Source organism: Ambystoma mexicanum, chromosome 5q (genome assembly GCF_040938575.1).
Source record: "Ambystoma mexicanum isolate Mex_15411 chromosome 5q, UKY_AmexF1_1, whole genome shotgun sequence".
Taxonomy (NCBI): Eukaryota; Metazoa; Chordata; class Amphibia; order Caudata; family Ambystomatidae; genus Ambystoma; species Ambystoma mexicanum.
Genome location: NC_090933.1, coordinates 694097255 through 694121043, shown reverse-complemented (window position 1 = coordinate 694121043; position 23789 = coordinate 694097255). Strand labels below are relative to the sequence as shown.

At 43.9% G+C, this 23789-nt stretch overlaps 1 protein-coding gene across 3 annotated transcripts in view; it reads right to left on the bottom strand.

Moving 5' to 3' along the window:
- The window catches only part of C5QH8orf34 (chromosome 5q C8orf34 homolog), a 1794780-nt gene that overhangs the window by 1044538 nt on the left and 726453 nt on the right, over positions 1-23789 (bottom strand). For all 3 annotated transcript variants that reach the window (XM_069621157.1, XM_069621156.1, XM_069621158.1), the window contains exon 7: positions 1495-1661. In XM_069621157.1, the coding sequence (XP_069477258.1) occupies positions 1495-1661 (167 nt within the window). The remainder of the gene's footprint in view (positions 1-1494; positions 1662-23789) is intronic.

The following is a 23789-nucleotide window of genomic DNA, read 5'->3' as shown; positions in this document are numbered from 1 at the left end:
AGTTTTTTTCATTGAATATATATATATATATATATATATATATATATTTCATTTATACAAATGAATATATGTCTGTTTTGTAAGATAGTGAGATCATTATAGGCAGCTTATGTATTCTGCAGTCAAGCTGCCTATAAATGTATGCCATTGTTTGTTTGATTCACGAATTTATTGAACAGAATGTTAAGCCCAGAAACAGCCTGTTTCTTGTCCCAAAATGGTGGGGTGAGACTGTGTACTAGGGGGTGATAAGGGATGCCTCCTTGTTAGAATGTGCAATGTATCAATAAAACATGTTATACTAGAATCTTGACCGTGGAACCTTTTTCAATGGTAAATCCAATGAGTATTGCTTTGATTGTGAGTTGGGTTGCAATTCTGTTGGTTTGCATGTTTGCCAATCAAGCCTGGCTTTCACCTGCTTAAAAGAGAGTTGTTTGCTGTCTGTATATTGGTGGACTTTGAGGTTAAAGAGGAGTGTACCTAGTGCTTGCATGTATAGGATGAAGTGTATAGGCAAGTGTACATAGCATGGGGTATGCTGCAGGTGACCAGACACATATTTGGCTGTGTGGGTTCCCATCTGCAGGACTGGTTTTCCCTTAATGAAGTATGAGGTAAACCAATAAAGAACTGTTTCATTAAAACCCATGCACTGTGTTAAACCTTATCAGATGCAGCAGGGTGCTTGAGCGGGTCCTTTCCCCTAGCTAGTGCCATCATTGAACTGGATGCACTCTGTCTCAGTGCTGCATTTGGGCCAAACACTTGATAGGTCGCTACATGAAAGTTTGTGAGTTCCGAGTTCGCTTATGTAGTGGGTGGCTGTGTTTATTCTCAGGGAGGCAGATGTTAGGTTGTCTTCTGTTCATTGTCGAACATGCCTTGGGGGGTTCATAGGGTGAAACCACAGAGGGATGGTGCTTTCTTTGGGTGGGATTTGATAAGTGAGGCTGGGAGGATATTGTCCTTCTAGAAGGTAGCATGAATGATGCCTATGATCCTGGTTAGGCCTTTGTGGCCTGCATACAAGCAGTTTGGGCATTTCTGTAGGTTATAATCTGCAGGGGTAAGTTTTAAAATCAAATGTTTTCTGTGCTTTCTGACCTTGTCAATTTTGTTGGTGAACATCTCATTGATGTTGTTACATTTGACTAATGACTGTGGAATAATGGGACCAGGAAGGTGTGTAAATGCAATGTTAGACGGTCTTGAAGAGTGTTTTTATTTACTGCTTTTGTGATGGGTTATGTACAGGAGGTAGTGGCTACATTGGTTATCAAGTTCCATTTCGGTGTGTCACTATACGGCAACATACAATTCGAAAAGGTCGATATGGAATTAGTCATCACCACCATAAGGTCCCTATCAGTTATCACATTTCGTACAGGAACTTTGTGACACATTTTAGGCAAAGTATAATTTCTGCAAAAACTGCAGCCCCCTTCATAAAGTGTAAATTTAATATCAGGATACATATCAGATTACCCATACCTAGCAATTCCATAGCATCATCTTCATTATCTATATCCTCTTCGGTGGTTGATGCTGCTGCACTGTGGACAGAATCAAAGGAATCCTGAGACAACATGGCCGCCAGCAGCTTCTTGTGTTGTTGCTGCTTCTGCTTCAGCCCTTTGTTCTTTGGTTCCATCTTTAAACTAGAACAACAAGGAGCATGCCATTCACACTTTTGAGCGACAAAAAAGGGCTGTTTGCAAATACTTAAAATCATATGGCTTCATTTGCACTTTTTATATGAATTATGGCACAAAGATTATTTCTATGGCTGATAAAGAAAGTAATGTATTCAGATAATATTTTTCATTTTATGTATGCATAGGATACACTATGCCTAGCAATGAAGGTAGTGGAGCAATAGAAGCACAGGAAAACCAAAACTCAAACATTAAAAAAGTAAACATGTATTTCTGTATTTTTAAAAACATGATGAGCCAGCATGGGGGTTCTCAGATTTTCTGTCTGTCCGTTGATACATTGCCCAGAAAGTTTTACTTACTTTAACATTTAATTTGCTATTGGGTAATCAATCTATTGGCACAACATGTTGGGGTAGATCTCCTCGGTGCGGAGTGTAGAACCTTGACATGTGCAGTTGGAGAAACGGCACTCTCTCAAGACTATGGATGGTGCCCTTATTTGTTGATTCATCACCTGCCACGTCCATTATTTATTTATTTATATTTATATAGCGCGCAAGCAGCCCAGGGGCATTGAGGCGCTGTTACTTGCAATAACTTAGTTACATGGTACAGGACAGGCATGATAGCGATTGTTGACACATAATGAATACAAGACATCATACTGTTACAGATATTGCATTTGGTCGTATATTACAACATATGTGATAAGTATTCGTGCTGATGTGTCGGGCCTTATGTGAAGAGGGTAGTTTTCAGAGTTTTGCGCAAGGTGGTGAGGGAGGCCTCACCACGGATAGTGGGAGGTAGGGCATTCCAGTGAGTGGGCGCGAGATAGGGGAAGCTGGATCCACCCGTTTTTACTCTTTTTACTAGAGGCACAGAGAGCATTAGCCTTCATCATCACAGGGCTCATATTTATCGACCTCAATGTAGCGACATCCATAAAGAACTCATTTTGCATTCATCCCTGGGCTAAAATAAACCTCACGTTCCTCTGATAAGGAAACCCTGTGCTTTCCCCTACACTTAACAGCAATGCAGATGTGCTTTCCCTTCATGCGCATCCCTGCTTTAGCTTAAGAACAGCAAGTCACTAACGGGCTTAGACTATTAACCGACTCTTGTCCTTTTACAAATTACCACCCCAACGTTCTACTAACTTCAATTCCCTCAGAACGCTGGCGAGAAGCAATACAATATACCATTAATGTGTGACTGATTGAACTTGGAAATTGTCAAGCGGTCTGGCCCACGTGATGTACCTTTGTACTGCTGGCACCTGGACACACTTACGAAAGTTGGAATTAAGGCATTTTACATTAACAATGTTAGCCAACTATTAATATTGGACACCATGTAAGCGCCTCCCCTAATATTGTAACCTCTGGACTGCTAAGAGTAACTAGACTAAAGGGAAAAAGTGTTGGAAGAATGAGTACTCTGCCCAGAGGCATTGCGAGCAAGGAGTTGGGGGGTATAGCCCCGGGTCTTTTGGTTGTAGCCCCAGTTAGAGGTTCAGGGGCTACAACCAAAAGGCTAGCTAGCCCCGAGTCCCAACAGTCCCGACATTAGCATAGCCCCGGATCTTTTCCAGACCCATCAGCACGCCTGACTCAGCCTAATCTTGTGGGCACGCATCTGCCTTTCCAAAAATTTAAGAAACCGAAAATAGTCCCAACAAAGTTCTTAACATCAGATTGGAATCTTGCTAGCCTTTTCAGTGAATCCAATTCCTTGACATGTCCACTATAGTTGCCAGAAGACCACTGTTGATTTCAATTAAGCTAGGCCCTTCTTTTCTCAGGCAGGTCCCTTCCAATTGCTCTTCTGGAGTATTTCGCTTTGTGCCAGCTATCTCTTCTGCCCAGAAATGCTCGTTTCCAGGCCCTGTTCTGCTCTTCCTCAATAGACTAGTCTCCTTTCATTTGCACTTGATCTAATTCTCTTCCAGCACCTATATGTGCACAGTACTTACTTGCTCCTGCCTCATTTCCTGACCCTGTTCTCAGACCTTGCTCTGGGCCCCCTTTTGTCTGCACCTCTCTTTCATTTCCCTTAATATGTACTCTCTTCCATTGGCGTTCATACTTTTATTCTGATAAAAACATTTGTTGAACTCGACACACCATTTTAGAAAGCAACACAAACGTATCTGAAAGTAAAAACGTGCACATTTTTTTATTAACTTTGTGTCGGTCCTTGAGACAGTGCACAATATATATAGACCAAGTGGTGTATACTAACTCTCATGGCATTTAACAATTATTCTTATAGCAACGATCTCCTTGCATAGAACCAAACATTGAGGGGGTAATTCATGGATTATCTGCGCCGGAAAAAAACAGGATCTGTGCGCCATTCTGCCTGCAAATCCCTGTTTAACAAATGGGGATTTGCAGGCAGAATGGCGCACAAATCCCGTTTTTTTCGGCGCAAATAATCCATGAATTACCTACTGAATTTGTTATCGAAAAATATTCTTTATTTTATATAATACATGGACAGAAGGTGAAAAAGCAGTATATAAAAAAATTACCTGCATTCATTAAAAAATACATGAGCTCAATCTCTACTGGCAGTGTAATTAAACTACTAAGCAAAACCACAAATTACAACTATGACACATTCTGTAACTAATAAAACCCACATCATTCATTCACATTCATGGTCCATTCATACAGGCAAAAAGCGCAAAATAAAACATGTTTAGAAAAAAAACAAAGGGTCTTACAACTAGACCCAAACGTGCAAAGTGCTATTTTCACATAAAATGCACCAATTAATTTCAGAGCTGGCACATATCAATGATCTAGTTTTGATATGAACATTCTCCATAGCAGTCGTAGCAACTGCCCAACTTTTGTAGTCTGATGGATCTTAAGCAAAAAAGTGTCGACTCGAGTTTCGGCTTGGCACTGTTCATGGTTTCCGTACCCAAGCCATCTTCAGGACACACAATGACCCCATTTAGGGTCACATTGCTGTGTGTTGCCAGTTGTCAATTGCCAATTTGGATGTCTCTGCGTTATAGTTGCCAAGAGCAGAAACGTTGTTCAGGCTGTCCCTCGGGTGCCATGTCTGAACCTGAAATGATGTGCAATTCGTGTTTTGATTCTTCAAACTAGGTGTCCAAGGAACTCGTCCGTCGTGGGCAATATGAGCTGTGTACTCTGATTATGTTTTCAGACAGGCACGCATACCTCGAAAATCATTACCGATGCACGGACAATTTTGAATATCGTCACAGAGCCACACACATCCTTGAGATAGTGGCCATTTTTTACTCCACTTTTGCTCAGAAACTGGTGGGCATGTAAGCGTTGCAATCATGCATTTCGAGTACAAATACTGGCAGTCTTAGAACTTGTCACGTGGGTAGTCCTAGCTAATAGCTTTATAGCCTGCAGTGCTATCTCTTCAATACCCCGAACCTTAGTTAACGGCCCTCACTTTAATCTGAATAGCGAAAACTCAATGTTCAGGCATTAAACCACCATTATAGAACACACGTGAGGGCCATAATGCAATATGCATGCGTGCATAACGCTGTTGCTGACTTCAGAACTCTCACACCTGAGGCCGATGTAATTTCACTGTTTGATATTGTCCAGAATTAACAACATCATCAATGCCTCCTCATTATGCTGTGGGCCCCTGTATTGGCAGTTATGACGTGGACGACACATGTGCCGAGTCAATAAAGAGTATGGGTCACTCTGAAAGTAAGGGGCAGTTACTTGGAACAGACATTTTGTTAATAATAACCCAATTAAAATAATGCTTTTTGTGGTGATCAGCAAGTAGTGCTGATGGGCGAGATGGCTAGCATATAGCAAACTGCAAATTGTAAGTTTGAAGTGGAATTTATAAGTTGTGATATTGTTGGTGCTGCTGTGTGTGTGACCTTTAAAGAACAAACGTGTGTGTTTTGCGCGAAAACAATACATCGCATCTGAAGACTAAATATCAACCTTTGTTTTATTCCACAGTGCTCTTGGATAATTTATTATTCTATCATCTTTCTGTATGCATTAGGGATGCGGTTGCATATAAAGAACTCATCTGGTCGCAATCCTAAATGATACAGAGGGCCAACTGCTACAGCCGCCCCTAAGCCACCATTGCTTCAAAAGCAATGATGTTGGCACAAATGATTTTCAGTAGTGCTTAAACTGCCACCCTGATCTCAGGATTGGACCAACTGCATACAAGTGCCACTGGTGTGAGAGATGGCAACACCATGCCCCAGGGACGTCATTTAGGGGTCGACACTGGTCGCACTTGCGACCCCTGAGGACTCCCCTTGCTAACCCAAAAGCAAATTGAAGCTCCTGTAATGTGGCCAATGCCATGTGGCTATTTAAGCTATTTGTCTTTCTGGAATTCCATAAAATAATTGCTAGAATCATTGAAGGTTTTTTTCAGGCACACTTCAGGGGGTGAGTCACTGATTTAGTTTGTTCTTAAACACCTAAAATTCACAATGCAGATAGAATACTCCAAAAAGCATTTAGAGTAAAATAAGCATCCCTTTGTGACTATGTATTTTACTTTTGGCAAGTTACAGCATGTTTTTTTCTGCTGATACATATGGTGATCCGTTCTTGTATGAAATGTATATCACGTTACAGTAATATTGTAACCATCATTTTCATAGTGTACTTAGAAACAAAACTATGTGATGCTACTTCCTGTTTTGTCAAGGGCTAACTGTCGTGTTCCAACGCTTCCCGTGATGTCACTTGGGGTGGGGGTCAAGGGTCATGTGATGTCATTTCCGCTAGCCCTGGCATTTTGGTGAAATGACGTCCCTGCCATGCCCCTCATCAACAGATCATTTAAACGCCAGCTGTCACTTTCAACAGGCACGTCAATGATGCGACACAGAGCAGCAACATTGCAACCACAAGCAACGCTGTGGCAGTTCTTCTGAATCTAATGAAAACTCCTAAGACAATTCACTGATTGATTAGAATCATGACTGTATAATGCTGGTGCTGGCAATGCGTTGCCACCCTCAAACCCAAATGAACTTCCAACCTTGAAATGTAGGTGCGGGATAATTTGATAGCATTTGCCCAATAACACAGTGGTTCTTTGGTAGTCTTCAAGTGGCAGGTACACGCTGGGACTATTATTGCCTGCATCGTTTCTATCTTTCAGTCACTTTTCTCCCGATATCTCCCACACATATTATTCAAAGATTGATGTACTATGTTTGTCATTTCTTGGACGCTGAAAGTGATGTAAGAATTTACTTTAAGCCGCAAGGGGCACAGACAAGGCCTTTAGATTCTGTATGAAAGCATCACAGCGACCACGGAAAACAGCAGGGAATGTACAAATGGATAATTATTTGGAAATGAAGAAAACAAGGTGGCTCGTCCATGATGGGCGAGGGGGTGCTGACCTGCCAGAACCCTCACCCATCATGGAGGAACTGCGCCAGACCAATAGAAACACAAAGTGCTCCCTCAGCTGCTTTCTGATCCAATGTGGCGCTTTTGCTTCCCCATCCTTGCATGGCCCATTGGGCATGCAGGCTGAGGAACTACACGTGTATGTGCAAGGGGCAGCCCAGAAACTCCCCGCACATAGCAATGGATTGAGGCAGAGTGCCCAAGTGCTCTAGCTCCTGTGCAGATGTACAGGAACCAGGAAGCACTTTTTGCTTCCTGGTTCTTGTTCGTGCTGTGCCAGAGGACTTTCATGGAGATGTAGCGGAGCGAAGCACAGTCCTGACCGAGTCTGCATGCAGGTGAGATTATGTAATGTGTTTTCATGAGTGTGCATGAGTGAGCGTCTGATGTGTAGGTGTGTGTGTGAATGAGTTAGTGAATGTGTGAATTAATTTGTGTGGTGGGCTAGGGAGCTGTTTTTTTTCTTCTTTTTTATTAAGTGCATTTGGTTACATTTAGTGACCTTTTACACTACTCATTATTCACAAAAAAGAAAAAATTGAAAAATAAGATACCATATATAAACAATACATATATCATATTAAGACCCACACACTTTCAAATCTGACATCACAAAACTCATCTCGTTGTGGCAAATAAAATGAATCCATACAGAAATGTGATAATTAATCCTCTTAAACAATTAAATCATCTTTAAAACTCCTGGAACAATTCCCTAATGACCCGTTGCCATATGTAAAAGGCTGACAAAGCAGTCACTAATGAGACTGTGCTGAAAATGGATCCGAAGTATCGGAGTCAATGTTGTTGTAAGCCTTACCATGCTCCATGCTCAAAGCGCCACATTGGGTCAAGATATGGCAAGGTGATTCACAAACTAGTTAGCACACAATATTAATTAAAAATAATCCAACTAATCCAAAACTAGAAAAATCTCAACTTTCCCCATACACTTCTCACATGGAAACCCACACAACCACTTCTCTGCACAGCAATCTGCACATACTTCACCACACCACAACAACAGATAAACACAATCCTTTTTTCTCAACAGCACATGGGAACTCTTTTCAAACTAATAAACGCATTCAAGCTCGGCGCACAGTGAAAAACGAACTGAAGCTGCCAACAGGACATCACAGCTCTCACTATCCTACTCCCCGCTACACCCTACTAACTCCACCGATCCTCTTTCAGATCTGCCAGAGCACCTGGGGACCACTTCCCGTGGTGACGTTGCACGGTACAAATACTTTTAACATAGCATAACATAACACAATCTACATAACCTTTCAAGCCTAGGAAGTCCCTCCCAAGCCCCTGTATTTTCGAAGACAGGTAGGGTGTTTAGTTGAGTATAAATCTAATCAGGACCAGTAGCCTAAGTTTTAGCAAGTAAGACTTCGGAGAGCCCAGAGAAAAAGCCTGATGCGAGTAGACCTCATACTTGCGGAGGCCAGCCAAATAGTTCAATGCTAACTCCGTCCCATGATGTATGGACTTCTCAATTTTTAAAGTCCAGCCACGACTCCGGGAGATTAGCTATGCCAACCTCCACAAAGTGGGACCTAGCCAACATCTCTAGGTCCCTACACCAGACACTTTTAGAGAACCTTCTGGAGTGGCACACCATTCTGCTCAACAGTGAGTCATCTCCCGTGCAACCATAATGGATCTTGGTCCAGAACTTGCAGGCAGCAATTTTCAGAGTGCCAGCAAAGGAGGCACACCCAATTCCAGCCTTATCGCCTCCACCGGCACTCTACCTGAGAGGGACAGTAAAGAGCGAAGAATCTTTGCGTTCAGTCTAGTCAGCTAATCTACTGCCCTTAGCAGAAAAACCTGCAGGGCATACAATAGGCCCGGGATAATTGCAGACCTGTAAGCAATATCTTTTGACTCAAGCGTACAGCCAGCCTGGACATCAATGATTCTTTTAAATGCAAGACATTTAGCCCAGGTCCTATGAGAAATCCTCTCAGCCGGACGGGAAGGCAATAAATAAGCCCTAATGAAAAGGCCAGATAATTAAACTCTACTTCCTGTTCCAACCTGATACCTCCCATCCTCCAAATAAAGGAATGTGCCCCATATGCTCTTTTCCCACAGGTCATTATTTTGGTTTTATTTGCGTTGGGAGTAAGGCTGTGATTTCTCTCAAAAATAAAGAGATCTCTGGAGGCCGACTGGTGCGTGGTCTAAAATGACCGTGTAATCAGCGTATGTCAGGCAGGGAAAATAGCCTCACTGCCTGACAAACAAAATCGCAATTCATCCTTCTTGGGGACCTCAATTTGGGTCATCAAGATCCTAATGACCCTACGGCATTAGACTTCGCAAATTCCATAACTGACTTAGGATTCACCCAGCACATCCAAAAACCTACCCACATTAAAGGGAGGTCTCTTGACTGGCTAGCTGACGCTAACTGCAACATTAGCCTACAATCCATTTCCCTGTGTGCATGGTCAGATCACCATATTAGCACATTCAACATTAAGGCAGTGCAACGTCCAGCACCTTCGATTGTGCCTGCCATCCCTACCAGAAACAAAAGGGACAAAACGAAAGATAAGCTAATCCCCCTTATTCTTCCAACCCTCAACAAAATCACAGATTCTTGCTCTGATCCTTCAATCTTAGCGGACACCTATAATCATGCGGTGCTCACAGCCTTAAACTCTACCGCCCCAACTAAACTCAGGAAACCCAAACCACATGCACACCTCAACTCGTGGTTTACACCACACTTAAGAGTGCTCTGCAAAGTCAAACGTATAGCGGAAACCCGTTGGAAAAGTCATCCATCTGATGCACACAAGGATGGTCTCATTTTCGCCTCCCTTAATTCCAAAGAAGCCATCTTCCAAGCGATAAAAAGAGTCCTTTAATAATCGCATTATGCAAGCACACTGAAACACCAAAGAATTATTTAAAATTCTAAAGGAACTTGAGTCTCCAGCATTGGCCCCTGACACTTGTGTCAAAGACAGCATTTGGTGTGCCAATATACCGACAGCGCTTCTGGTTAAAATTGCATCCCTCCAATCTAAAACTAAAAATAAACAAAACTCACTACAGTCTGATAAACTTCAAGCTACCTCTATGAGGACTATTTCCCAGGTCACCATGAATATTGAACCTTTCTCCTTCTCCCCTCTCACCATTGCCGAAGTAGAAGGAATAATCAACAAACTTAAACCGTCGAACTGTCAAGGCGACGCATGTCCTCCTACGATTATCAAGGAAGCTTCACATGACTTAGCCCCTTTCATCACGGCCTTAATAAATTCATCTTTCAAAACGGGCATAGTCCCTGACAATCTCAAGGACGCTTGGGTTATCCTGTTGCTTAAAAAACCTTCTCTTGACCCGAATATACCAACTAATCTCAGACCCATCACCACTGTCCCTTTCATGCTCAAATTATTAGATCCTGCAGCGTACCTGCAGATACAAGAGTATCTCGAAACCAACAATCTCCTCGGTCTAAAACAATCAGGTTTCCGCCCTAGACATGGGACTGAAATGGCCCTGATTGATCTCAAAACACAAATCGAGGTCTTAAAAGATAATGGGAAACTAGCCCTGCTATTATTACTTGACCTCTCTTCTGCGGTTGATCTGGTCAATCACTGAATCCTATGTCAGCATCTCACATCCGCAGCCCACTTCTCTGACTCAGCGACTGCCTGGATTAGTTCCTTTGTAAGCAATAGATCCATGCGGGTCTTCTCCCCTATTGCCTCGCAGACCCTGCTCCCATCCACTGTGGCGTCCCTCAAGGTTCTTATGTGTCGCCTACACTTTACAATGTGTTCACCAAACCTCTCTTTGATGTTCGACTATCTGGGTGTCTCTTGCACTAATTATGCAGATGACACCCAGAAACTCCTCCCCATCACAGGTGATTAACAGATGATACCAAATCCTTGAATGACGTCTACATGGTCATTCAGGCCTGGATGGCTCAACACCAACTTTGCCTTAATGATGACAAAACTAAGCTCTTAATACTAGGCTCAGCGCATCGTCTCAAACTAGATCATGCCTTTAGGTCTTTCAACATTAACAGCAATGACAGCATGGTCTCCAAGGACACCAAAACCTTAGGCATCTACCTTTACTCTGCTCTATCAATGAACAGACAACCTAATGCAGTGAGGTCAGTGGCGGCCTATAGCTACAAACTCATTACGGCCTGCAGGCCTTTCCTAAACTCCACCAACTGTATCACCCTGGTTAGAACTCTCATTATGTCTAAGATTGACTATTGCAGTGCCCTCTACCTGGGGACTAGCCAATTCAACCTCAACAAATTGCAAATCACACAGAATAATGCCATCAGAGTGACTCTTAACATTCCTAGGAACCAACACATTTCTGATGTCAGAACCAATCTACATTGGCTCCCAGTTAAACACCGAACATCTCTGAAAACTCTTGCCTTGACACACAAGTGCCTTGCTAACAAGGCTCCATCCCATCTGTCTAACCGCCTCACTCTCCACACCACCACACGTCCTATGAGATCTGCCCAAATACACAGTCTCGTTCTGCACAGATTCAAACTGCAAAAAGCTGGAGGCGCGAGTTTCCCTGTCCTGGCCACGAAGCTATGGAACTCCCATCCTATCACCATCAGAACTGAGTCGTCCTTGCCTGCCTTCATGAATAAAACTAAATCGTGGCTCTTCACACAGAATATGTGACTCACACATTATAGGGCCGGATGCCTATAGCATTATGGTCGCTTTGCTTCACTGTATACTACTGCACTGCCTTGATTTATGTTGACATTTGTGCGAATTTGGCTCACTTCTGTACTGTGCTGTAAACAGGCTGAGCTCGTTCATTTATTTTGACGTGCAACAGTAACTGTAACTGTAACCTGATATGTAAGACTATGCGCCCGGATGCCTGTGGGCCTGGAGCGCTTCACAAATAAATTAAATACAAATACAAATACCGCGGCGGGTGATGTTAATAGCCCTAAGAGCCGGAGGCAACTCAGAAATGTACAGGTTGAAAAGCAGGGTGGCTAAGGGACACCCCTGTTTCAGCCCTTGCTTAGTAAAGAATGGGCCAGATAGCTCCCCATCTTGTGATAAACTAACCGGGACCTGGGTGTCACTGTACAAAGCCTTGATAAAACACAAGAGTGAAGAATATATGCCTCATCGTGCCAACTTTTCCCCATAGTTTCACTCTGTAAAAGCAGCCGAATAATCGCTGAAGCATACATACAATGCTGTTCCTGGCTAGATATGTACATCCAACATCAATATTAGCACAGTCCAAATGGAGTGGGAGGTCCCACAACCTTTCCTGAAACCCGTCTGCTGGAAATTCAATAGACCCTTCTCTCTGGCCCACGAGGATAACAGCTCCAGTAGCAAGCCGGAGCTGCAATCCAACATTGCCAGTAGCCTGTAATTAGCTGGTTGGTCATGCTAAACCTTCTTGTGGACAGGAATCAGTATTTAGGATTTCCAAGTGGACGGAATGACACCAGAATCACAAATCTGATTAAATAGTTGATACTAAATGAGGCCCAAAATTGTGGATGGCCCTTTAGGACCAAATTGCAAAGTCCACCAGGGTTAGTGGCCCCAGAAGCCTTCAACCTGCTAATACTTACCAGGTCGGCCTCCCTAATGTGCCTACCACAGAGTCAGACTTGGACTCCGAAGCCTCCACCATACATGGGGCCCCCTCCCACCCAAACAATTTCTCAATATACTGGACCCAAAGCTCTGCCGATATACCAGAGAGCTCTCTGGCCCCCTCAACCGCCCCTTAGTTGAAAATAAGTAACCAGAACTTCTTTGAATCATGGGTCTTTATTAGACAGTTAATAAGTTTCCAGCCTGCATTATTGTCAGATTCTATATGCCCTCAACCAACTCCTGTAAATTGTCCTGGTAGCGGCTATGATTTGAGTTTTCTCCCTCCTATTTAATGAACCACTTCTCTTTATTCTGCGCACCTCCGCATTCAACTCTTTTTCCTTTGGGATATACCATAATCAAATCTGCCACCCAAATGATCGGCTAATTATTCTTAAGTAAATACCTGTGATCAAGGAGGGGGAGAAGCACCTGTAATTTATCCAAATCACCACCACATTTCTCCAACATTTCTGCCTCATTATAGCCACACCGACCCAAAGACAAATTGAATTTTGCAATGTTACCGGCTGACCATCGCAACCTATTGCCTAGAATGTTAACCATAGGGTTTTGGCACAATCTGGTAGTAGGAACTGTTTTTGGTCCCAACCAATTCATGACCAACATACAATGGTCAATAGATTATGTATCCTGGATCACAAGTTCAGGGTTAAATTTAGCCAGGGAGGCATTAGTGAAGATTAAATTGATGTAACTACTATACTGTCCATTTGACCATGTAGGCTGCTTTCCATCCTCAATCACCACCACAGGCATGAATTCAAATTCAGCCAGAACTCCCCACCAAGTTTTAACCCCCTGCTCCCCACCCTACTCTCCCTCTTCAGTGTTGTAGCTGCCTACAATCGGCATTAAAGTCCCCAGTCCACACAATTGCACCCTTGGGACACTGCATCAGCCAGCAACAAAAAGTCTCCACTACTACCACCTCCACCAACTCAGCCATCATGTCCCCACCTGGTGGGTCGTATAACGTGGCCACCAGTCTATTGGCCAGGCCAAAGATCTTTTGTACAAGCCGCCATGAAATTTCCATGTGGCCTGGAGGGAGTATATTCATAAATGTTACAGGACACTTTAGCCCCTATACACAGGCCACCTTTTGGGCATCCCTTCAGCGGCAGAAGAGAGGGGCGGAAAAAAGTTATATATCCATCCAGAACAAAAGAGGAACATAACCATGTCTCCCGGAGGCGAAAACACTGTACATTCTTTAAGACTGCCAAATACTTTAGATTAATTAAAAAGGAATTGTGGCTTCTAGAATTCCAGGACAGCAGGCTCAGATCCCTCACCTCCTCTTGCCAAAATGGGCAAAATCATTGTTGCCAACCTGGAGCCATTGGTCCTGCTGTCTCATGGTGGGCAGGTTCCTTTCCTTTTAAGCTGACTTGTCGCCATTAAGAGGTTTATAGGCTGGGAACAAGGGGAGTGATGGACACCTTGGCCTGAGGGATGTAAAACCATAATTTCAAAACCCAGGTGGCGTAGAGCCTTGACATTTTTACATATACGTTGAACCACCACCAGTGAAATAAAAGTTACTAAAGACCAATCAACCACACACTCTATACTAGGCAATTCCAATTTACATATGTCCTTGGTCGAAATAGTGCAACGGTCCAGAATAAGATGCAATAACTCCAGCAACTGTGTTTGATAAAAAAAAATGGGCTAAGTGCTGTGCGCTTGATCTCCACAAACTTGATGTGTAACAAGTCCTTATTGTAAGTGATTTCAATCTGGCACACACCCAAGTCTCGCCCAGCATGTAGTGCGCCATTGAAACCCTTATTGATTTTTATCTACAAGTTCAATATTCTGAATGATATACCACTCATATCACACCCTTCTCCTGAGACCCCCCCCCCCCGGTCACACTGAACAAGGAATCAGGCTAGTTTGCAAAAGTAAATATTTATTTATGTATTTAGAATTTAAACACAATATATTTTAATAGGTACAACAATCACCAATCACCAATGATGTGACAGAGCACTGACTAATAACTTTAATGCACTAGGAATCATGTAATTAGCACAAAAACAAATGCAGCACAGAAAAGAATACTTTTGTGTTGGTTTGGAACGGATAGCCACTATGGTTAAGGGTTCCCCCTGCAACACCCCTCAACCCACCAATAGACAATTTAAATAGATGTGAGGAGAGAGCAGGTACTCAGGAATAACACAGATCAAACAGAATATCACTCCCACCTTCCCCCTTTAAACACAAGAGAAAAACTGAAATGACTTTTCAACTGTCAGTATGGCTTTGAAATTGGCTGAGCAAAAACACCAAATGTCAAAAATGCTTAAATTATTATACATTTCTACCGGAGCCACTTTGAACAGATGCAAGCAAACGCAAGCAATGATTTAATCAAAAGGAAACAATAGGAATCTCAAAGTCAAAGTGGGAAATAATTTAAAGCTAATTCACACGTGTAAAACTTTCGAAATGTCAATTCGCAGCAAACTTTTCCTTATGCGATTTCTGATATAAAGGGTCAATCACACTTTGGGTTCTAGAGATAGCTAAGGATGATGGGTACAAGTGGGAGTTGGAATTTCGCTTCTATCTTAAAAATTGAGTGTGTTAAAGGTTTTAGTGAGAGGCATTTTTAGAAAATAAAGACACGAATTTGGACAAGGACTTCAGTTTAGAATCAGAAAAAATGGCATATGCTTTCAATCAAGGCTAGAGCGTTTGGGTAGGCAACCAAGGCAGGACTAAGTGCTCTCTGAGACTGATTCATGACTTCGGTAACAGATCCCCATCACCTTCCCCTGCGGTGCCAGTCCAAAGACTCAATTTGGGATTTATAGATCAGAGTTCCACAATAAAGAGGACTATGAAAATGGTGCTTTAGCAAGTAGACAGAAGAATATAGCACTACAGATGTTGACACTGTTACAGGTTATTAAGGTAGGGATAGTTCAGAGATTAGAGTGGAACAAGATAAGCAAAGTATACAATAGTTTTCTAGCGTCCTATTAATACTCACAATCCACTGGGATTTAAGGTTTTTGGCCAGTCACCATTCTGGTCAATGGATTGGGACCATCAAGGAAGGACAGCACATCAGGCGCAGGACTGGATCAGCTAGGCCGGTCCCCGGACTGCACAGGATCTGCCCTTCTTGTTTCTTGGTATTTCAAATCAGCGGGATAGCAAGTTCATCAGGCAAGCCTTGTTGTAGCAAGCCAGATTGTTTCAGGATGCTAGTTCAGGGTGCTTTCCCACACCACAACGCTCCACTGGGTTGCGAGAATAAGTTTGAGGATTGAGGCCTTGCTGAAAATGGTTCAGCTACTGCGTGGCAAGATTCTTGGCATCTGGAAGGATGTTAAAGGCTGGATGTTGAATGCTGGATTAAAGTGCTTTGCTGGAATCAGAAGAGTCAGTCAGTGAGTGAGTGTATTTTTTTATGTGTTGTCAGCTGTCTCTATTTATCCTTTCAAATGACATCACAAAAATGGGTGTATCGGCCGGCTTAACTAAGCTTGCAGCTGTGAACTGGGTTTGGATCAGGACCTCATCTTCGCCTTGCATCTGAGTGATTGGATCAAGGACGGATGATGTCACATTTATGTTTTGGCTTTTACAGTCCTTAGAAACCTCCCCTAGCACAAAAATCGAATTTTGTAGTAAATACATATTTATACATTGGTAGCCTCTACAAAAATCACAAACAAAGATTCCATATGTTATGTAGTATCTGTTCATCAAAATCCTGCAACTGTGGGATCCTGTTTCAACTTTCTGCAGAACTGTGTCCATTTCGCCATTAACACATTTTCCAAACATTCTGCAAATTTCCACAAATGTGTGTGTTTACCATAGGGATGTTTGTGTAAAGTTTAACAATTCTAGCATTAATACAGTTCACATAAAACCCACATATATTGTCATTTCTGTCCAGAATATGTTACACAGTTCCACCGTCTCTTAAAACGTAAAGCCAAAAATTAAACTAACAAATCTGTCCTTTTTATATTTTTCACCACTTTGGATAACAAGTTATGAGTCTCTAAAATATGTCCATTATTTATTCTTAGCAGCAAATGGTCCACCCTTTGTCTTTCCCTGGAGCTCATGGAGTAGCCCCCTCCTTTGGGGAATTCCTTCAAGGAGCAGTTTATGACCTTTTCACATGTCCATTTCCTGGCCTGGGGATCTGCCATTGTTCATTCCCGGGCTGTAGACAAAATTCTGGCCTAACCCACAATTATCATATGTCAGTGAGTTTCTGCTGAGAGGATTTCTCTCCCCTTGGGAGAAACCTGTTTTTCCACTTCATGCAGGCCCAGCCAGGCTAATTTATTCTTAATTTCTTGTCTTAAAATCCAGCAGAAACCAAACTTGTTGCATCAAATGACATAGATCAATTACTTCTTAGCCTTACACCTGTGGGATCAAAAACAAAACTGAGATCTGTATTCCTTTTAGCAACAATCCTTTTGTGTTTGCTAATTTAGGAGACTTAGTTTAGATACTTTGAAGTTTCATCAGGCAAGCTCATCTGACAGGGCTGTCATTCACAGGTAGCCCAGTGTGCTGCACACAGATTTTGACAGGGCTGTCAGTCACAGGCAATAGTTTTTCCGAGAAAATGTTTTGCTCTTCACATTTTAGGACTTAGTACATTCACAATGCTTTATTAGATTAAATTAATTTTAGCGCCAAGCAAGAGTTTGAGTGTTGAAACAGTATTATGTACAGTCCTTTTGAAGTTTTAGCATCAAAATAAATGTCATTTACAAGCACATTTTTAAGTTTCATTTGAAAAGCGCTGCTTTTCCCTATGCACTCTATGTTTGCTTGTCATGGAGCCCACTGGCGCATTTTCTGTAGTGTGTGCTCTATTCTACCACACATGCACCATGGGTGGCAGGTTGTGCATCCATCTTTTTGTGTGTTGGAGAACGCGGTTTTGGAGGTTTTTGTTGTTTCTTGCACCATACAACAAAAATTGCAGTTTCTTGCACCATACATAGCAGAGTGGTGCTGCATAGTATAGCAGAGTGGGTCAATATATTCCACAAATCCCCCCCCTGACTTTGTTTTGACCTCCAGTCGAGGTAGAGTCAGGAGATTGGGATGTTCTTTTCTGTCCATGTGGAGAAATTCAGTTGCTTCTCCCGTCAGTGATTGAGGCGACACGCTCTCCTGGCCGGTTTGGGTTTTTCCTCCCGGTCCCCGAGTGGTCCTCCTTGGTTATTCTTGGGATGATTCTTGGTTCACATGAATCCACTGCTAGAAAACAGAACATAGCCTGGTTATGGAAATGTTCCCACTACTGTGTCCACACATCTTCGGGGGATGTCAGCACTTGCATTCCTTAACAATTGGCAATATTTCCCATCTTTTATTCAGTGATCCGTTACTACTTTTCTTAGGTGTAATCAATGAAGATTTAATAATTTTTCTAGATGTCCAAAATTTCCCCCTCTGGGTTTCCAGTAAGCCCTCCTATCTGCCGCAAAGTATGCCTGGGGTGACAACTCTTTAGCTGGTTTATGTGGACCCACTTGTCTTCCCCTTCTGTCAAACTGCCTTGGGGATGCGGATTCTGTATGTGAGGCCTGGGATGGTCACCTCTCCTCCATTTCTGAAATTCCATTTCCTACCGTAGCACTAGTGCTGAGCGGAAGGCTTCCTTTAGGTCTGCCAAGATCTTGAGATTTACTCTCCAGTTGGGACTGGGCTTGGCAATAACTAGGGTCCAAATTAATCTCGAGTTGGTTGAGAAGGTCACTGCTCATATAAAAGGCGGAAGGAACACCTTGCACAACCCAAAAAGTATGTACTATGCTTTTGTCATCCTTAGAAATGTTGATCATACAACTGCTAAGCAGAGGATGTTTGGAGCGGGCGTTTCTAGGTCCCATACCCATTGCTGCACTGACTCTACGGCGGGTAGGGTCTGGTCTTTTGGGAGTTTTTTTAATAATGCTTCGCTGATGAATCTTTCTTCGCTATTCAAGTCAACTCGGGCGAGGACATGCTCCTTCCCGTCATTTAACTAAATCGGGAGGAAGAGCTGTTCACCCCTTTTCAGAATGCCAGCTAAGTTTTGTGCTGGTTTGATATCAATTTTGGCTATGGATTTAGGACTTTCTGATTGTACATTAGTATAAAATTTCAATGTATCCCCTTCCTGGGTGCAATGCCACTTGGGACTGGAAGGGAGGCTGATTTGCAGAAATGGAGGGGAGTTCTCATCAGCAGTTGGTTGTCCCACAGCTATGCCGGTGATGTCGGGTGCATCATTGTTTTGAAAGTAGAACCTGATTTAGTCCAGTTTTTGTTCAACCAAGTGGCATGTGCCATTTAGACTAACATGGTTCACACTTTGGTTTAATTTAATTGGCCCTTTGAGTCTGGATCCAGAGGACCTTGTTTGCACAATCTATGAGGGGAGACAGCCTGCGGAGGATGTCATTCCCTAATAGATGGGGGTTCCCTCTGGCACCACAACTAGGACCGGGTGCTTCATTTTGTGTCGCCCAATTTTAAGTTCCAGCTCTGCAGACCCTTCAACAGGAATTTCCTTCCCTATACCAAGCTGCATCTGATTTTTTGCCCATGTTGTCAAGAGAACGATCTCTCAACCGCTCCACTCATTCTACCCAAATCTCTTGATTGATTGTGTGCTGAGCTAAGGGCTGAGAAATCCCCAAAGGAGCCTTCTCTTCCGGTTTTAGCTCCGTTATACCCCTCTGTGTGGACTGAGATTCCAATTTAGGGGCCCTATAACACAGACATGTGTCTGTTTGGTATGAGGGGCACTGACCCTTCACACATGATTTTAATAGAGGCAGACAAGAAGAGGAGGTGGGCAGCTGAGGGGGGAGTGTGCAGGTCTGGAGCTGATGTGGGGCTCGAGCCATTTTACGGATGGTGAATTAACTGACTGTCCAGACCTATTCTGAGATTCAGCCTCCACTTTGAATGACCAAGCCAGACATCCAGGGGGCCCACAAGCATACCTGTTGCAGTTCTCCATTGCCCATCCCACTTGTCACCATCTTGTCCTCTTCCTTCAATAATTGGACCTGACATGGGCCCATATGAGCTTGTTTAACCCTCAGGACCTTGGTTGGAGTCTTTTGCTGGATATCCCTTTTCTTACAATGTTTAAAATGTGTGCTTGCGAGGGGGCAGAAAGGGCTATTAAGCAGCGATAGTTCTGTGCAAATTGCCTCCAGAGCGCCACTTTCAGATTCAGCCACCACATAGGCTGTATCACTCCACCGCTCGTTCCTTATTGGGAAGGACATGCCCCACGAGGGACCAAAGTCATAGCGCCATGTGCCAGGTTCAGTTTGATGTCAGTAGGAGCTGCTAGTTTAGGAGCCAAAGGGGGGTAGTAATCCCCCACTCACTGATGCCAAAGCAACTTCTATATTCACCTAGCTACCTGCCTTCGAAGAAGCCTAAAGAAAAATCTCAATCGCTTTAGACAGGCCCTCCTTTAGGTCCAACTGCTCCTCCACCATGTTGGAGCTAAGCTGTAGCAGAGCATCCATTTGGATAAGGGGACTACCGCAGCTATACTTAGATTGTGGAAGCATCCCGTGGCGAGTCAAGCAAACCCACTGAGTACTCCCCCCAGGCACTATCGTCAGACAGGGATTCTGCAGAGGTGAACAGCTTTTCCAAGTACAGGGTACCGGATAAATTAGATGAAAGCACATTATCAAAAACAAAATCAGCCGGGGCCATCACGTTCCTTTGAATGCCCTGGCATAATTTAAGGAGGGAGCCATTGTTGTCAATTGAAATGCTGCACTCTGTGGTATTATCCTCTCCATTATCCGTTTGTGTTTTTAGAACCAGAGAGAGCCTGTTCCCTCAAAACAGGTAGCTGGAGCTTTGACAAAAAAGGCTTATTATAATTATTTATTTGTAAAGCACTTACACACAATTGAAGTGCTTCAAAGCATAGTTTGGAAAGGAGCATGTAGTAATCTGCTTTCAGGTTAGGTGGGTGTGTGACATCACCTACTTGGAATGTTTATGTAGAATGTTGGTGTGCAGGGTTCTGTGAGTGACGGTTGGGAGTGAGAGTGAAGAATGAGCTGAGAAGATGGGTGTGGGGGTGAGCCCGGTGTTTCCCTTGTCATCTTGTGTCCCCTACCATCCCTGTGTCTGGAGGAAGAGTACTGGACATGGACAATAAAGGAACCTGTAACTTACCTGAAGTACTGGAGGTCCACTTTGTTACACTGGCGATGAGGATGGGATGGTAGGTGGACTGCCTACTCGGCGCTGCTGGGGGGGGTGCAGCACCCCTGGAACACCGCCCCTGTGAGCCCCCCCCACACCCAGGCGGGTCCGTGTCCAATTGCCTGCCGTGTGCAGTTTGTGGCCCCTCATGTGTAGAGAGGGGCAACCTGGTGGCAGATGGTGCCTTGGACCTGGCCGTTGTCCCAGTTTGACCCGGAGCCAAGGCTTCTTCAGGTGCTTCCAACGCAGTTTCAGTCGAGCACAGGAGTGGGAGGGCTGCTGAAGCTGATTATGATATTCCTGAGGCAGTAGCCGGATTTCCCCAGCAATGCGTCTTTTGGTGCCTTGTCCGCGTTGTGGAGCCGGCTACCAGTCTATGTCCTGCGGCTGAGCGGAGCCTTGTGCCTGTCTGTTGCCCTTGGCGGAGCCCATGTCATCATCTGGTCCAGGGAGTCTGCTGTCGGGGTGTGCGTGGATCCTTGACACAGCGTCTCAAGGCTGACGGTGAGTGCCGCAGATCGTTGGGCTCAGGGCAGCCTTATGACACAGATCCGAGAGACTTGTGGGTCTGTACTTTTACTGTGATTGGCCTGAATCGGACGGCGCCCGAGGATAAAGGTTTGCGGTTTCGGGTGGTGTTTACGGGTCGACAGCCAAGCGGATCTGGTGACGTCATAACTGTCAGAGGCATCTACATCAATGTCACGTGCGCAGCAGCGAATTCTTTTGGTCCTGCGTGTCTGCCTGCGTTCCCCAGCTCCCGGCCGTTCCGGATGTTTTTAAAGTTATTACGTAATGTCGTATAGAGAGGCATCATCATTGATCTCGTGGCAGGGATCATTTACTTCCTGCGTTGCAAGCCTCGTTCCCAGGAGAGAGGAGGAAGGAACTCATTTCAGACGGAGTGCACATTGGATCAGAACACGAGCGCACATTGGATCAGAACACGCCTCGAGAGTTCACCACTGGTTGGAGTGGTGTTGTTGAGTGGCGGGTTCATTGCCTGTCATTTCTTTGGAACTGCAGCAGTTGGAGCAATTTTTTTTTTTTTTTTTTTTTTTGCAGCTTTCTTTGATTCCGTACTGGGCAACAATAAGTTTGGAATTTGCCTGGTGTTTGACATGGGACTTTTGTCAGGTTAGTGTGGGGCCGCATGCCTGTGTTTGAGTGTTGTATCTGTTGTGGCCCATTTGTTTAGAGATATAAGTGCCTTTGATTAGTCTCAAGGCGGGGATTTCCCTCACTTAGGTGTAGGTGGCCGTTGTTTGTTTCCTGTGGTGTCACTGTGTTGTGGCCCTGTGGGGAATCTGTACCCTAGTATAGGGGGCTCGGGGTGGTCCCTTTTTGCAATTGAAGGGTTGGTGTGGGTGGTTTGTAATTAAATGCTCTTCGGAGGTGTACTGATTAACCACTTTTGCGATTGTAAATGCCAATGCTATATTAATGTTTCACCTGGTGGATGGAACGTTACTGGGACTAATGTTAACCCCTAGTGGTGTAGATTGGGGTGCGTTCTTACTTATGAAGTAAAGTGTAGGGTCTAGAATTTTCATGGACTTGAGGGTGGTGGTCCACGTGTCAACTTTCATTGAGAACACTGATTTCAAGCAAGCAACAGTGACATTGTCTTTGCACATATTTTTAGTGCTATTTTACATCTGAGGACTTTGAGGGGGGACATCATTTAATCTATTAACATGTTTTGTGCAATGTTTTCAACATGTGTTGTGCAATGTTTTCAATCTTGAAATGTGTTTTTATGATGCCTGCATTAATGCTTATTTCTATGTCATGTTGTGTATGGTTAATGTTATCAGTGTTTGGTCCGAGAGTGCACTGTATGGGTGCGTGCAAGTGTTCTGGCGCATCTGAGGTCATGTGTTTTCAACTGCATTTGGTTCTTAGTGCCTGGCATTGGTTGTGCTAGGGTTGGTCACTATGTTTGCGTGTGTTGTTGATCTCTTGACCTTTGGTTGCATCTACCTGTGTGGTTTCAGGTTAGGTGTCTTGGAGTGAGGTGCGATTATGGTCTTTGGTGCCTGGTCTGTCCAGGGTGGGTCACTTTAGATGTTCTTGGGTGCCTGGTCTTTCCAGGGTAGGTCACTTTAGATTTAGTATCTCCCTCATTACTGCGGTGATTAGTGCCTGATAGTTCAGGTTTGGTCACTTTGGCCTGTATGTTGTGGTCATTAGTGCCTGAGCTTAAATCAGGGTAAGTCACTTTTGGCGGAGTCTTATTCTCAGGGCAGTTGTTCGCTGTAGTGATTCATAGCGTTGTTATCTCTGTTTTGGTCGCTATGCCTGAGTTGAGTAGAGTTTTTCTTACTGTCCATAGTGTTATCCTATTGGACGAGGTGGTGTCAATTTTGCTTTGCCAGTGTGCCTCCTGATTCCGAGTCTGGTATGTAAGGTTGTCTCCTGGTGTGTTCGAAATGGATTTTGTGGATAGAGGGAATGGCCAACGGTTTTGTGCAGAGTAGCAGCCTGGTGTTGTGGTTCTTCCTCATACTGTTGTCAAAGTTGTTTAAGTGGTCCCTCGGTTTGTTGGGCATTTGTTGTTGCTTCCCTTGGGGGCGGTTGGTTAGCGCTTGGAGGGGCAGCTCTGAGACTTTGGGGTGGCAGACCGAAGTGGAAGGTGATTTGTCCTAAGGTGGGTAGGTTGGTTAGGTGTTAGTTGTGTTAGTGTTCGCTAACAATAGTTTTGGCTAGGGGTGGCAGCCCTAGGTCCTGAGGGGCAGCTCGGGACAGGCGTAAGTGCTCTGTTTTTTATTTTTGTG